The 12,690-nt window shown below is 47.6% G+C and overlaps 1 protein-coding gene across 2 annotated transcripts in view; it reads right to left on the minus strand.

The window, feature by feature from the left end:
* The window catches only part of PTPRE (protein tyrosine phosphatase, receptor type E), a 48,915-nt gene extending 36,688 nt beyond the window's left edge, over window positions 1–12,227 (minus strand). For both annotated transcript variants that reach the window (XM_026065643.1, XM_026065642.1), the window contains exons 1-2: window positions 12,208–12,227; window positions 1,809–1,918 (exon numbers count right to left, since the gene is read on the minus strand). In XM_026065643.1, coding sequence (XP_025921428.1) covers window positions 1,809–1,911 — 103 coding nt within the window. In that variant the 5' untranslated portion in view covers window positions 1,912–1,918; window positions 12,208–12,227. The remainder of the gene's footprint in view (window positions 1–1,808; window positions 1,919–12,207) is intronic.
* Window positions 12,228–12,690: the final 463 nt, after the last annotated feature.

The following is a 12,690-nucleotide window of genomic DNA, read 5'->3' on the forward strand; positions in this document are numbered from 1 at the left end:
TGTTGAATATAGCTGAATACTCCGAGATGTTCTTCCTCCAGAAAATGGCAGTGCAATAAAGAACGGAATACCTTGATTTCATAAAACGGAAAACATACTTCAAATTCACGGTGCTTTCGTAGGAAGCAAAATGGCTCCAGTACTGAAAATGGAGCAACACAAATTATGTATCCACGTTTAAAATGAGAATGAAAATAATCAATACTTCAAGTTAGCAAAAGTTTTAAAAATCAAGTTTGCTAAAGTTATACCAAAATGCAACAATTTGAGACTGCTCCTTTCAGAGTAAAAACCGATCTTATTGTTTTGGATCAGTCACCAAATTTGCATGCCAAAAGAAGGCTGGATTTGTTAGTATCCTTCAGCTCCTTCCATAATCTTTTAAAGAGTCTTCTTGATACTTCAGTCAGGAATCTTTATTTTTGATTTTAAAAAYGTTGTTTTAGTTCAATGGCTATTGAAAGCATTAGCTAATCCTATTACCTTGGAACCCTCTTCGTGCAGCAACGTATTTTCAGTCTGCACATACTTGTCTATGAGACAAAATTCTTCTTCCCTTCCCACCACGGAGAAATGTTAATGTGTATTTAAATAATAATGAAGGCTTTGACATTTTTAAAAATTCAGTTTAGTCCCACTAAGCAAATCTAACTCGTATCACTGAAATTAAGATTTAATTAAAATAYGGAAGATAAGGTTATTTTTATCTATATTACTATATATTCATACATACAGCACCATTTTGAATTAACCTTTGAAGACAAACAGCGTCTATGGAGGAACTGCCTTTTTACTGGTTTTATTAAAATGTTCTAGGAAGCGATACAACTATCAAGTCACTTCTCTTCCCCAGCTCCTATATTCTTACATACGCAGACAAGTATCAGTAACTGGTTCTTCTAAAGCTCCAGACAAGAAACGTGGCACAGCTCATTTATCCAGCAGAGCAATGGCAGCTGCTCAACAGTACTTTAGTGGAGCCATTCAATAGCAATTTCATATCTAAAATCTTAAGCAAAACACCACTAAAGTTTTCATCACTGTTATTATTATCGCTAGAGCCTCCTKGCTCCTCTAGCCCTACATCTCCCAGATGCTGAGTGCCACGCTGAGGTTGCAAAGTGTCGAAGGAGAGCAGCGCGCAGACGGACCTCTACTGCTCTCTAGAGCCTCAGATTTTGTTCAGAGCAAGATCTAAATTATTACAGCTACAGACCAAAAAAACCGTAAATGGGATCCAAAAAACCACCAGTGAAATTCTGTCCACGTGAGTTTTCAGACAACCTGAAGAAACAGCTCTTAAGTGTGAACAGCCAAATTTATTTCAATCTATGTGGGAGGGAGGGAGGAAGGAAGGAAGGAAGGAAGAAAAAACTCTTATAAAGAAGAGTAGTCAACAACAGTCACTGAAATCTGTCCGACAGGAGCTGAGAAGAGGCTCAGTGTCCCACACCGGCCAGTGTCTAAGCAGACAGCCTCTATCTAAAGACAGCGCCAGCAAGCACCGTTTTAGTAACTTTGAAGGTACAGAGTTAGGTTTATGAAGGATAAGGAAAACGTGCAAGTGAAACGTATCATGCAGTCAGAGAACATGACAGCAGGATGTCTTCATGTCTCAAATAAAAACCTTTAGTTGTATCGAAGTAGCCCCTTGCTATATGGTCGCAATACGTTGGGAAGGAGCTGGAGGAGGGCTTGAAGCAAGAGGAGGAAATCTGGAGGAATACGGGCCGTTGTGGTGGACCGGGGAGTAGAAGATCGCCGGGACCTCGCCAAAACCAGCCGCCCAAATTAAACTACGTACTTACTCGTCGTTGCTGTCGTTTTCGGTAACTCGGTTCCATTTGGCGGTAAAGCGCGAACGAGCAGGAAACTAGCACAAAGCAGCAGGAATGAACAGGGATGTTCCATCCTGGATCTAGGAGCAAACAGAAGCGCGCGATGAATTTAAAGTCAGATTTATATTACTTTTTTTCTCTCATTTCAGAACAAGATTACAAGCAAAAGCAAGCGTTTACTTCAGATGAGGAAAGTCTTAAAACCTGCTTTATGCTCTCCCACCGTCTTCGCACTTAACTTTCATTCCTGATGCAGAGGCAAAAAAAATACAAGCTGCACGCATTACGAACGCATTAGAAGTGTTTTAAATGCGAGAACACGGAGCAAGCGTTCAGAGACCGCTGCAGAACCCGATTCTGCCCAGAGCGAGCAAGAAGCCCCACTTCTGAGCTCCCTTACGCTAGCTGGCTTTATACAGATAAATACGCGCGCACAGTTTGACATATAGGCCAGGAGATATTCCTCCTGAGGACATGCCGGTGCCACAGCTACAAGTCTGCAAGCTTTATAACAATTTACTGGAGCTTTACAAATAGGGRAAAAAAATCACATCTAGTGAGACCAGGGAATAATGTTGCAGGTACAGAGGATTAGAGCAAAAGGTGCGATGAAACTGCTGCTACTTGGAGGGCTACAGAGGAATTCGGAAACCCCGAACTTGCTACGAATTAATAGCTGTAGCCAAACGACCTGGTGCAGGAATACTCCAGCCCCTCAAAACCCAGCTTTAGAAGATTTTAGAAGATGGTCCTGGGCAAAAAACACGCACCGCAGCCACGGCTCTCTGCTTTGCAGAACGTATCCAGAAGGGGGCTCTACACCCCCTGCTAAAACCACGGCCGTGGCAATATTGCAGAACCACGCTCCGCTCCCCAGGATTACCAGGATTAACACATCGAACGCCAGTCTCCAGAGGACACTGTATGACACTGCTTAAAAACAGGCGGAAAAAAATCCTGCCAGTTAGTACGATTTACAGCCATTACAACGTCCTTCCGCTCAACGCAAAATGCAGGAACGCATTGGGAATAGCCTGGAAGCGTAGGAAACTCCTGCAAGCGCAGCTCACGTGCTGCCCCGACCCTTCCCCGCTGCAACGTAGGTCGCTCCAAGCGAATCTATTCCCTTGTCTCGGGCTCTTCTCTATGCATAGGAGCATCTCCAAATGCCACACAATTTTGCAAATCCGAACAAAATCTTAACGGTTTAAGGAGAAGCTCGGGAGTGCGGTTATATTCCTAACCGGTTTCTCCCCTGGGCATTTCGCAGAGGAGGTCGCCTGRGAAGCGCAGCCTACCTGGCGCTCTTCTGCAGCCAACCCATCGGGGACGGCACGGCGAGGCCAAAACCCCGCGCTCCCGGCCCAAAGCACGGCTTGCGCCCGCTCGCCCCGCAGCCTGCCGCCGGCACGGGCTTGCTTAATTCCGCCTCCCAGTCTTAGAGCTTAGCAGCCCAACGGATCTAGCTGAACTAGCGCACTATGTGTCTTATTCGACGGCTTCAGTGCATGGTCTGGGTCGTCCTGAACTCCCACYGAGCCACTCGTGGGATCAGACGCTCAATCACACGGAGCGGCGGATTGCAAAGCGCCCCGGCATCGCGGGACATATCCGGGAGCTCAGACGTATTCCAGAAACCGGCCCCCGGATGCATCATGCATTTGAGGCAGCAAAATTTATCAGAAGTAAACACATCTACAGCGACCACGCAAGCGTTGGGATCTCTTTTGCCTGAAGCTGTGAGCAAGCACTTCGTGTTTCTGCTCACGAAAGAAAAAAAAAGGATCAAAATTTATAGCAAATYTATGAGGCCTGTCACTGTACCGGAGCGAATGCAAGAGCCTGAACTTTGCACTGCTTTAACAAGCTTCCTTGATGACCGGCGGCCGGGGAGGCGAGCAATGACAGCAATACATAAAAAGCCGTGTGTCGTTGCGCACACGCATATTTATGCATCTCCCATGCTAGGAGATTTACAGTTACTACAGAATTTGTTGAGACAACAAACCCACCAAAGAAACAGCAACATCTTCCCTTCTCAGGAAGATCCGATGCCCTGRTACAGTATGTTAAAACAAAACAAAACAAAATAAAACAAAAAATCAATCTCCAGAAAAAAAACAGACTGGTAGAAAAGTACTGCTAAACAAGAAAGGTCAGCCACATACGTCGAAAGAAGCCTCTTGCTTATAAAATCGGAGAAAACGCGGGTATAAAACACCCGCTGTCATTATTACCCGGCTTTCACATGGCTCAAGGGCATCTCCAATCTGTAAAGCAACTTCTAGCTTGCCTGGAAGAAGAATTAGGAACTGCTTTGATAACTATATGTGGATACAGGGCACTGATGTCTACTTATATCCTTAAGGCTTTATTTTGGGGCTATTCATGGGTAACTAGATCAGGTACTTAAGCTTTAACTCCCTAGAATAATATTTTGGGTTTTTTTTGTAGTATAGGATTATTAGCTATTCTTCAYGATCTTAAGTCTTAAAGACTTTGCAATCCACTTTGAAATTCCTGTTCCAATCACAGTTTTAAGTCTGCACTGTTACAGAAAACAGCTCCCAAGTCCAACAGCAAATTTCACAGCATGACCGAAAAAAAGAAAAGAGAAATCACTGGAAAATTGCATAGCTAGCTCAAATCCTGCCGCGGAGGCGCAGCACGTAAAACCGGAATGCAGCCTAACAAGGATTGGCTCACAAATCCCACGGGAACGCGAGGCCTTTGCAGGGCTCTTCGCAGCGTTTGGGTTATTCCCACTGCCTCTCCCATGGCACAACAGCCTCTACAGCCTCCTAAAGCAGCAAAAAAACCAACTGAGCATCCCGTCTAATAGACATGGGTCGCTTTTTTTTTTTTTTTTTTAAGGCTTTAGTATGTAACTACGGTCAGGCCCCAAATTTTTAGGCTGGTGCTAAAAATAGAGATGGCGTAATGTTATTCCAAAGGACTAGCACCACCAGTTCGGAARATTAAGAGATGTGAAGGCATTCTCATTTTAAGCTGATAAACGCTGGATTCACTTCCWACTGCAAAGGGTGAGGAGACCGCTCACAGCCGCGGTAACTTCACTTCCACCATACCAGAGCAATCATCAACATTAGCGGTAGCCCTAAAATTTACTTGCAAAACGCGCTTTGAAACTCCCCAACTTTGGCATCCGAGACATCGGTCCCATCAAGTGCAAGCACCTACCCGCGGAGACGGAGGGTAGGAGACCTCTTCCAGAAGGGAAGGGCGAGAGATCTGCTCTCCTTGCTCCGCTTTTTCTCCTCTTGCTGCTCCTGCTTGTCACCTCTCAACTCCTAAACTCATTTGGTCTCACCAAAGAGACCTTCCTCAGTGAAGCCCAAGCATCCCTGGTACGCTCACCTACCCGAAGCACGCTAAAGGTGATGGTGCGGCCACCACGGCCRCGTTGGACCGAGGCTCTCCGAGGAACTCGGCCCCCGAGGGGAACGGCCCCACGTGGACTGCACGGCTGTGATTTATCGCCAGGTCGACCGCAGCTACTTTCTCTTTCGCTAAGTCTTTGCGCTTTCCCACTGCATCCCTGCAGAACGACCTCTTAACCCATCAGAAGGCCATAAACGGCACACCGCGGACCTTGCTTGGTTATAATTTAACTTAATATATAGCGTGTGATGTCATTCTCGGTTAGGATTTTATTGCACCGTTATGTCGTAAGGTGGTTACGAAAACTTTACTGCTAAAGCACGTTAAGGAAAATTATTCACTCACATTGTTTTTACAAAAGCACTTTAAAAAAARTTTTCTAAATGAACACGTGGAAAATAGGCTTTGGGGAAGTCGCGTGACGATGAATTCAGGAGATTTGTCTTCAAGATAACAAAGCAACCCCAATCAAATCTTTAACAAGATAACCTGGGAAATAAACTCTAACGTGAGCAAACAGCTTAGCACGCGCCGCAGAAACCAGCGCTAGGTGACAAGCGTGCGGCTGTGGCCTTTCCGCGTCCGCAGCTTCTCGACAGCCACCACCGGAGCAGAGGACACCACCCGGTCTCCAGGCAGACCTCCCTTCCAGAGGGGAGACTTGGACTTGCACCTTCAGCGCCCAACCAAATCTCAAGAAGTCTTGCAGAAGTTGCATGTTTTGATCTGCTTTAAGAATCAGGAGCTTAAAAAAAATTAATACAATAGCAATCTTTTTCTTTTTTTAATGAATCCCTGCAATTCAGCATTGCTTCAGAGACTTAAGATGTCCTAAAATCTAGAGGGGGGGGAAAAAAAGAAAAGGACTTAAGGTAGGCGTTGTCTGCACTTGAGATAGAGCTTAGTTTACAAGGGAAAGGCACATTTTACATTCAGTAAGTGTTTAGACTGATCAAGCTGCCTTCCTGCAGCGGGGAAAAGAAATCTAATATTGGGGGAAAAAAGTGTGCATATACTTTTTTTTATTTATACATATACATACACACACACAATAAACACTATGTAYATTATGCTACTCTCTATATATTATACGGTGATGACACCTGGCCTAACACAGGCGAACTGAGAAAAACACGTGAGGGAGAAAGCACTTGGCACAGATTATATACTAAAAATTTCCAAATAAGCTTCCCCACAGACTGAAGTTTAGGCTCCATCTTGAAAAAGGAGCCCAAGCTTTCGAGCAGCCGGCGCGTCGACGCACGTTCGTCYGACAGCAATGATTCCTGATGGGAACAGAACACCTGCAACACAGCGCTTTTGAAGGAGACGGCAATAACCRGATTAAAGAACACAAATGGGAATAACCATTTGTACAAAAGGCATTTAGCGAGGCAAGGTGCCAATTAAGTTAATAAAGCGAATTTTCATTTGGAATAACGAAGCCGGAGAGCGCGTCCTGCGAGCGTAGCCGCTTTGTTTCTCGTCCAGGGGGACAAACCAGCACATTTGTTTTCGGCCCCACGCAAGGACACAGCGGCGTACGCAGGTTTTTCAGCAAAAGCAGACGGGACCACGAGGCGGCAGCGAGGAGTATTACGGGGGGATAGGGGCTTTTTTGGGTTGTTTGCTCGTTTTTTTGGTTCTGTTATTCGCCACAATTAGATTCAAAGCAGTTGTGAAGATACCCTGTAAGTTATATTAAAGAGAGGGCTGCTTCAGACGCGTTTCAGATAAGGAACCTAATGAGCGCTGGTTGCAGCCATCAACTTGGAGAGCTACATATTCAGATCATGAATTACACAGATGCCTTAATCTGCAGCTTCACAGCTCCAGAAATGAAAATAGTAATAATAATTAAAAAAAAAAGACTTCTTTTTGCTGCTGGGCCGACCTGCTCTCAAGGAAGCAGTGAGCAAGAGGCGAAGATTTTAGGAGGTTCTGCTCAAACGAGGCAGGTCAGCTTTCACAGCACGGAAATCCAAAGCTAGGGAAAGAACAGGCGGCATCAAGCTCACAAACAAAAGAGAAGGAACCACAACCCGAGACAGCCGGAGAGGAAAAATACTTATTTCAGTGCAGACATAGAGTTTTGGATTCGAAAATAAATGAAGGTTTGGACAATTAGGCAACTCTCACCTCCTTATCAAATGCTACCAGGTGGGGAYGGCCAACCCCGTTTGCGCCCTGCACCGAGTGCTGCTACGTGAGGCTTCTGCATCCCACCCGCGTCCACACGCTCTCCGCTCCAGAAGGCTTCCCTAGATTGCCTCGAATCCCAGAAACGTCATACTCTTTCCTCAAGCCAAGCCATTAATGAGCACATCACACAACGACGTACAGGCTGCTGTGAAGCACCTGCACTCCTTGGGGTGTCTTTCCAACTAATTACTATCTGAAAGCATCCGTTTCACCACATGCACCTTGCTTCTGAGGAAGCATCATGAGAACCAGGGTCAAAACCAACTCACAGCATCTCCAGGCTCTGCTCAATCCATGCCACAGAAAAAAGCCCGATCAGAGTGAAGCAGCTTGGCTTTGATAAACACATCAGTCCCTCACRTGTCTCTTCAATGGCTTCTACGTGTTTATCAAAGCTTCAGTATCTTTCCTGGAATTGCAGTTGAGCTGCATCTCCTTCCCAAAATGCACTAAAGCGGTGGCTGCTGCCGTCTCGGGGCCGATACGGCGTTTGCACGCGCTCGCCTTGCTTGTGCCTTGAAAACAGAAGCCTTTTTGGAAACTGGGGCATTTCTGAGCAGTTGATTCTTCTCAGTGACAGGTACAGACGTTCCTCAAGCAGCACGGTGGAGGTCGGTGGAGAGGGCTACTTACTCCAGCGACAAACCGAGGCACAACGCCGACGGCCTGCCGGCAGCGGCAGAAAACGGGATCTGAAGCACCGAGTCTGGACGTCGCCRCCAGCATCGCAGCTACCTGCACGCGCCTCCCCGTCACCGTCCCGGGACAACCTCCTCTTACCCACGTTCACGCGCAGGGCAAACTTCAGCCGCTGGCAGGCGACTCCATGCACAGACCCGATTCTCAGCAAACTGCTTCCAGGCAGAGCGCAAAAGCTTTTCCAAAAGTGCTTCTCCAGCTAAAGAGCGAGCTCTATTGGTTGTCTGCAGGATTGGAACCGGCATTATTTTTGCAGGCTCGGAGCTCTGGCGGGTCGATAATCCCCTAACATGCATCTCTGTTAGAGCACATTTCTACAGAAAGAACGAATCATTTGCAGTTTATTATAGTTTTCTTACCCCATACGTTTTACTGTATAGTTGGGTTTGGACCCATTCCTCTTTTTTTCATGGCCACTTTTACCATTTCCTTTGGCTAACGTGCTCAGCTGCTGTAGCGGTTTCTGCAACGTAGATCCGCATGCAAGAAAATTAAGAGCGATGCAAATTAGAGAAATGACCTATGGAAAGCAAGCGGCACATACTCTAACTTCTGCTAATCTCAAAGTTTATGAAACAGTTAACAGAACATTTCACATGGCATTAGCGACATCGTGAGCTAGTCGGATAATTTTTTTATCTAGAAAAGCCTCTAAACGCAGAAAAGCAAGAGGCGGCCTTCCCCTGTGCCCCGCTCCTGCAAAGCCACCGCCGCCGGCACCGGCTGGAATACAACCCAGAAGCGAAACGCTCGCGACTTCCCCAGAGCTGCAAAGCTCGTGGCCCAACTCCTGACGCAGCCGTGTTTCCTGGCCATTAAGCCATAAARTTCCGAGTTCGGATTAAAGCACAGAAAATGACTGGGGTGAAAAATCAAAAAAACCCACACTAAATTAATGTAAATTATTGTAAAAGTACCTGCTAGCCACCACTAGGCCTATGCCACGGCTAGTTTGCTTTCCCATTTCATATCCAAATGTGTCTCTCGCTACATAAATATGTATTGTCTGTCCTTCTTGGTCTAATTTTAGCTAAAAAAGAGATGTGCACAGCAAGGCTCTATGTTGAATTATTTACTGTTTCCCCTGAGAGTTCACAAAAGGACTAAGTTCATTAATATAGAAACAGGGACAAGGAAGAGAGACTCGCCAAGCGAGCAAACTAGTCTCTGCAGGGCACTCATCAGACCGTCTGCTCCACTGTCAGCAACGCACTTCCCAGAGTTTCTTGCACAGTTTTATAGGAACAAACCTTCAATCTTGACTGATTTAAAAAGCTCATTAATATCTTACACAGTACTAAACATTTGCCACAAATTCATTATGTTCTACTAGGTATTTACGGAGAATCTTACAAGCAAACACGCAAATTTGCATTTTAATTTTTGCCAGTTTCTAGTACGTGTCTTCTCCCAGCAGGCCTGTATTGAAAATTAAGTGACAAATTAGGGTCACCTTTCCCCGTGCCTTGTCAGCAAATCAATTTGTGCTGCCTTTCAAACAGAGCTCATGCATAAATTAGGCGGCCTGCAATCGATTCGGAGAGGTAACCCGAGAGCAGCAGAGTGAAACACCAATAAAATCTCACAATTAACTTGAGAAGTCGCCTTTTATCCCATCCCAGCGGCCCTCTTACGCCGGAGCTGCAGAAAACACATCGCCATTCAAGCGCTCTCTTCTGACAGATCTATGCGAATATTAGAAACTGGCTCTGGAAAACTGAAGCTAATTATATGCAATGCAAAAATGCATACTGGAGAATTGCGCGCAGCAAAACGTCCAGCTCAAGCGTCTTCAGCAGCAGGGTTTTTTTTGCAGAGGGTGGAAATAAAAGGCCAGGGCAGCCCGACGCCGCTGAGCTGGCGCGCGTTTGCTTGCCGAGCGTGCCCCAACCCCTGACGCGCCGGTTGGCTTGACGGAGCCGGCTGGACGAGGGCAGCAGCGGCAGCTCCGTGGTCCAGCTCCCGCCCGGCATTAAAAGCAAAGCGAGAGCCGGGCCTGCTATCACACGTACCCTGCAGCATCGGTCAGAGACGGTCAGGACTTCTCCCGCGCTCCGCATACAGTCGCTAAGCTAGCACGTGAACTTAGTTATATAAAGCAAACGCATGATGCAAACAGCTGCAACTCCAAGCACGATGACTTTGGGACATGAAATGCATCTTAATATCTCATCCGCTATCAGTCCTAGGCCGTTTCTTCCTCTCAAAGAGAAGACAGGCTGCTGCCAACGCAAAGTGCGAGGGATGTACGGTTACTTGGGCTGCTACAAGCCGCGGGAAGGACGCTGGGGTGAGCCCACGCGTGCTGCTCGGCCGGCAGGGAGAGGGTGACGGGCTCTTGGCGGAAAAGAGATTTATCTTTGCTCAAGCCTCAAAGAGAAGAATTAGTGTCATGAAAGAGGAATCAAAAATAGTTAGTGCCAGGAGGAAAACGCTGATGCCGGCGAGGGAAGCTGCCGGGCAGGAGAACTGCCCCAGCAGCAAGCTCTCCAGCGCCGCGCACGCTGCGGTGGACAAGATGCGGCCAGGACGGCTCCCTCCTCCCCGGGATACGGTCTCCAAAGGGAAAACCCACGAAGGCCGTTTTCCCAGCAGTGCTGCCTCGCGCCAGGTCCCCCTGAAGGCAGACCACCACTCCGGCGAGCTGCTCCCTTTCGGCATCCCTCCCTCCAAAAAAGAGGAGAGCCTCCCACAGGAAAGTTCAACTTGGATTTTGAGTTTTCCACTCAAAACAGCTGCACACCGTTGCAAAATTATTCATGGCGGCCACATACTCTTAAAAAAAATAATAATAATAAGTGAATAGAGAAAAATTTCCAAATTCAGACCACAGGACAGTCAACTCTGTTTTAAAAGGAAATTAAAAAATGAATGTCAGAAAAAAGAGGAACGAGAACTTGGTTATCTCCTGCAATGCTCGAAGCAGAGAGATGCAGTGCCTTCATCCCGAGGGAAGAAACCGCCTCTGCTTCTCTAGCTGACCCGCGGCAGCAGCTCGGCCTTCGCTGCAGTTTTTCCCTCTGCAAGCGGCATTTGGATAAGAGCGCCGGGGCGAGTCCGAAGCGAGCCCTCCCGACGGCGACTGCCCCGAAGAGGAAGCCAGCCCCGCGCTCTCGAAACCTCGCTCGCCTGTCGCAACTCCGCTCCGCTCTCACAGACGCGTTTCACTCAAAACGCGCAAACACACCTTTTTTTTTCCTCTCTTTAGTCTGTCAAATAACTTGCACAGAAACGGGCAGCAGCGCGCCAGCTTTGGCGAGAAGCCTTCGAACTCCAGTGTATTCAGCCAGCCAGAGGCAAGCACCGTGCTGGGAAACCATCCGGGAAAACCGCAGAATTCATCCCAGCAAGGGCAAAAGTAAGTAATACGGCACAAACCCTCAAAATAAGTCTAGTTGTGCAGCACCTTCCCTGTTGTTATTTCCTAGCGTGATTTGTAATAGAATATCAAAAGGATGCTCTCGCACGCGGGGACGCCGGCTTTGCGAGGAGCTGGATCTACGAGCCGAGCTCACGCAGGGGCTCACCAGCCTGGGCTGGACTCACGCCAAGCACTCGGGGGTTAAATCAGTTCCCCTTCTTCTCTAGGGTGCAATGTGACCCCCCGGTGCACTGAAAAGAAAGATGCTTTACGAACAATCCATGTTATCCGATTGGCTTTAAAATACACCTGCTCTTGGATTTACAGGCATCGGCAATTCCAGTTTGCCACCGTGTCCGCAAAGCAACGGGAGCGAGACGTAGATAGCTCAGAGGAGAGGAGGTGCTGATAGGAAAATAACTGCAACGAGCAGCATTTAAAGCTTAGAAACACACTGCACGGTTTCTATAGTTTTCTCTGGGCTCACCGCTTCCTAAAGGACACAGGCTTTCTTTAGCATCGCTGCACAACGCAGCCAGCAAGCTTGGCAAAATCTCTACGTTAAGCTTAGAAAAAAGGATAAAGCTTTGCACAAGTTGGATGCATTTTTCTTAACAGCACTACTCACCCAGAGCTGAGCTTAAGGAACCAAGCTGTAAATTAGTATATATATATATATGCTTAAAGTATGATGTGGGTTATCACCTTTGAATCACATGGCAGCGCTTCCCGGCTCCCCGCCGCTCCCGCTGGGCTCCCGGCGTCCGCCGTCCGCAGGACGCTCCGCGAGGCGGCATCTCTTCCGCCCGCGTTACCCAGCCGCCCTGGAGCTCCGCTCGCCGCGCTCCCGCCTCGGTGAAGCAACCCGCTTTCTGATAAGCGCTGCCGCCGGCCGAGCGCCTTCCTGCTGACCCAACGCAGGAAGTCCCTCAAAACAAAACCAAAGGTTTCCTAATCTTTCTTTGCCGCCGAGCGCGCCACTTCTTTGACTAAGCAAAATTTGTTGTGATATTGCCCGGGAGCTGCTAGAACGCTCTCTGATCACCTTTTTTCTTTGAAAATCACTGCAGTTTTGCACTTATCATCGATACGGAGAGGGGACCGACATCCAGGCCTTTTCAGGAATCCAGGCAACGGCTCGGGGCTGGCAATAGCGTGGGGAGCGGTTTGGCGAGGGGCGCACCACCC

Source organism: Apteryx rowi, unplaced genomic scaffold (assembly GCF_003343035.1).
Source record: "Apteryx rowi isolate R43461 unplaced genomic scaffold, aptRow1 scaffold_23, whole genome shotgun sequence".
NCBI lineage: Eukaryota > Metazoa > Chordata > Aves > Apterygiformes > Apterygidae > Apteryx > Apteryx rowi.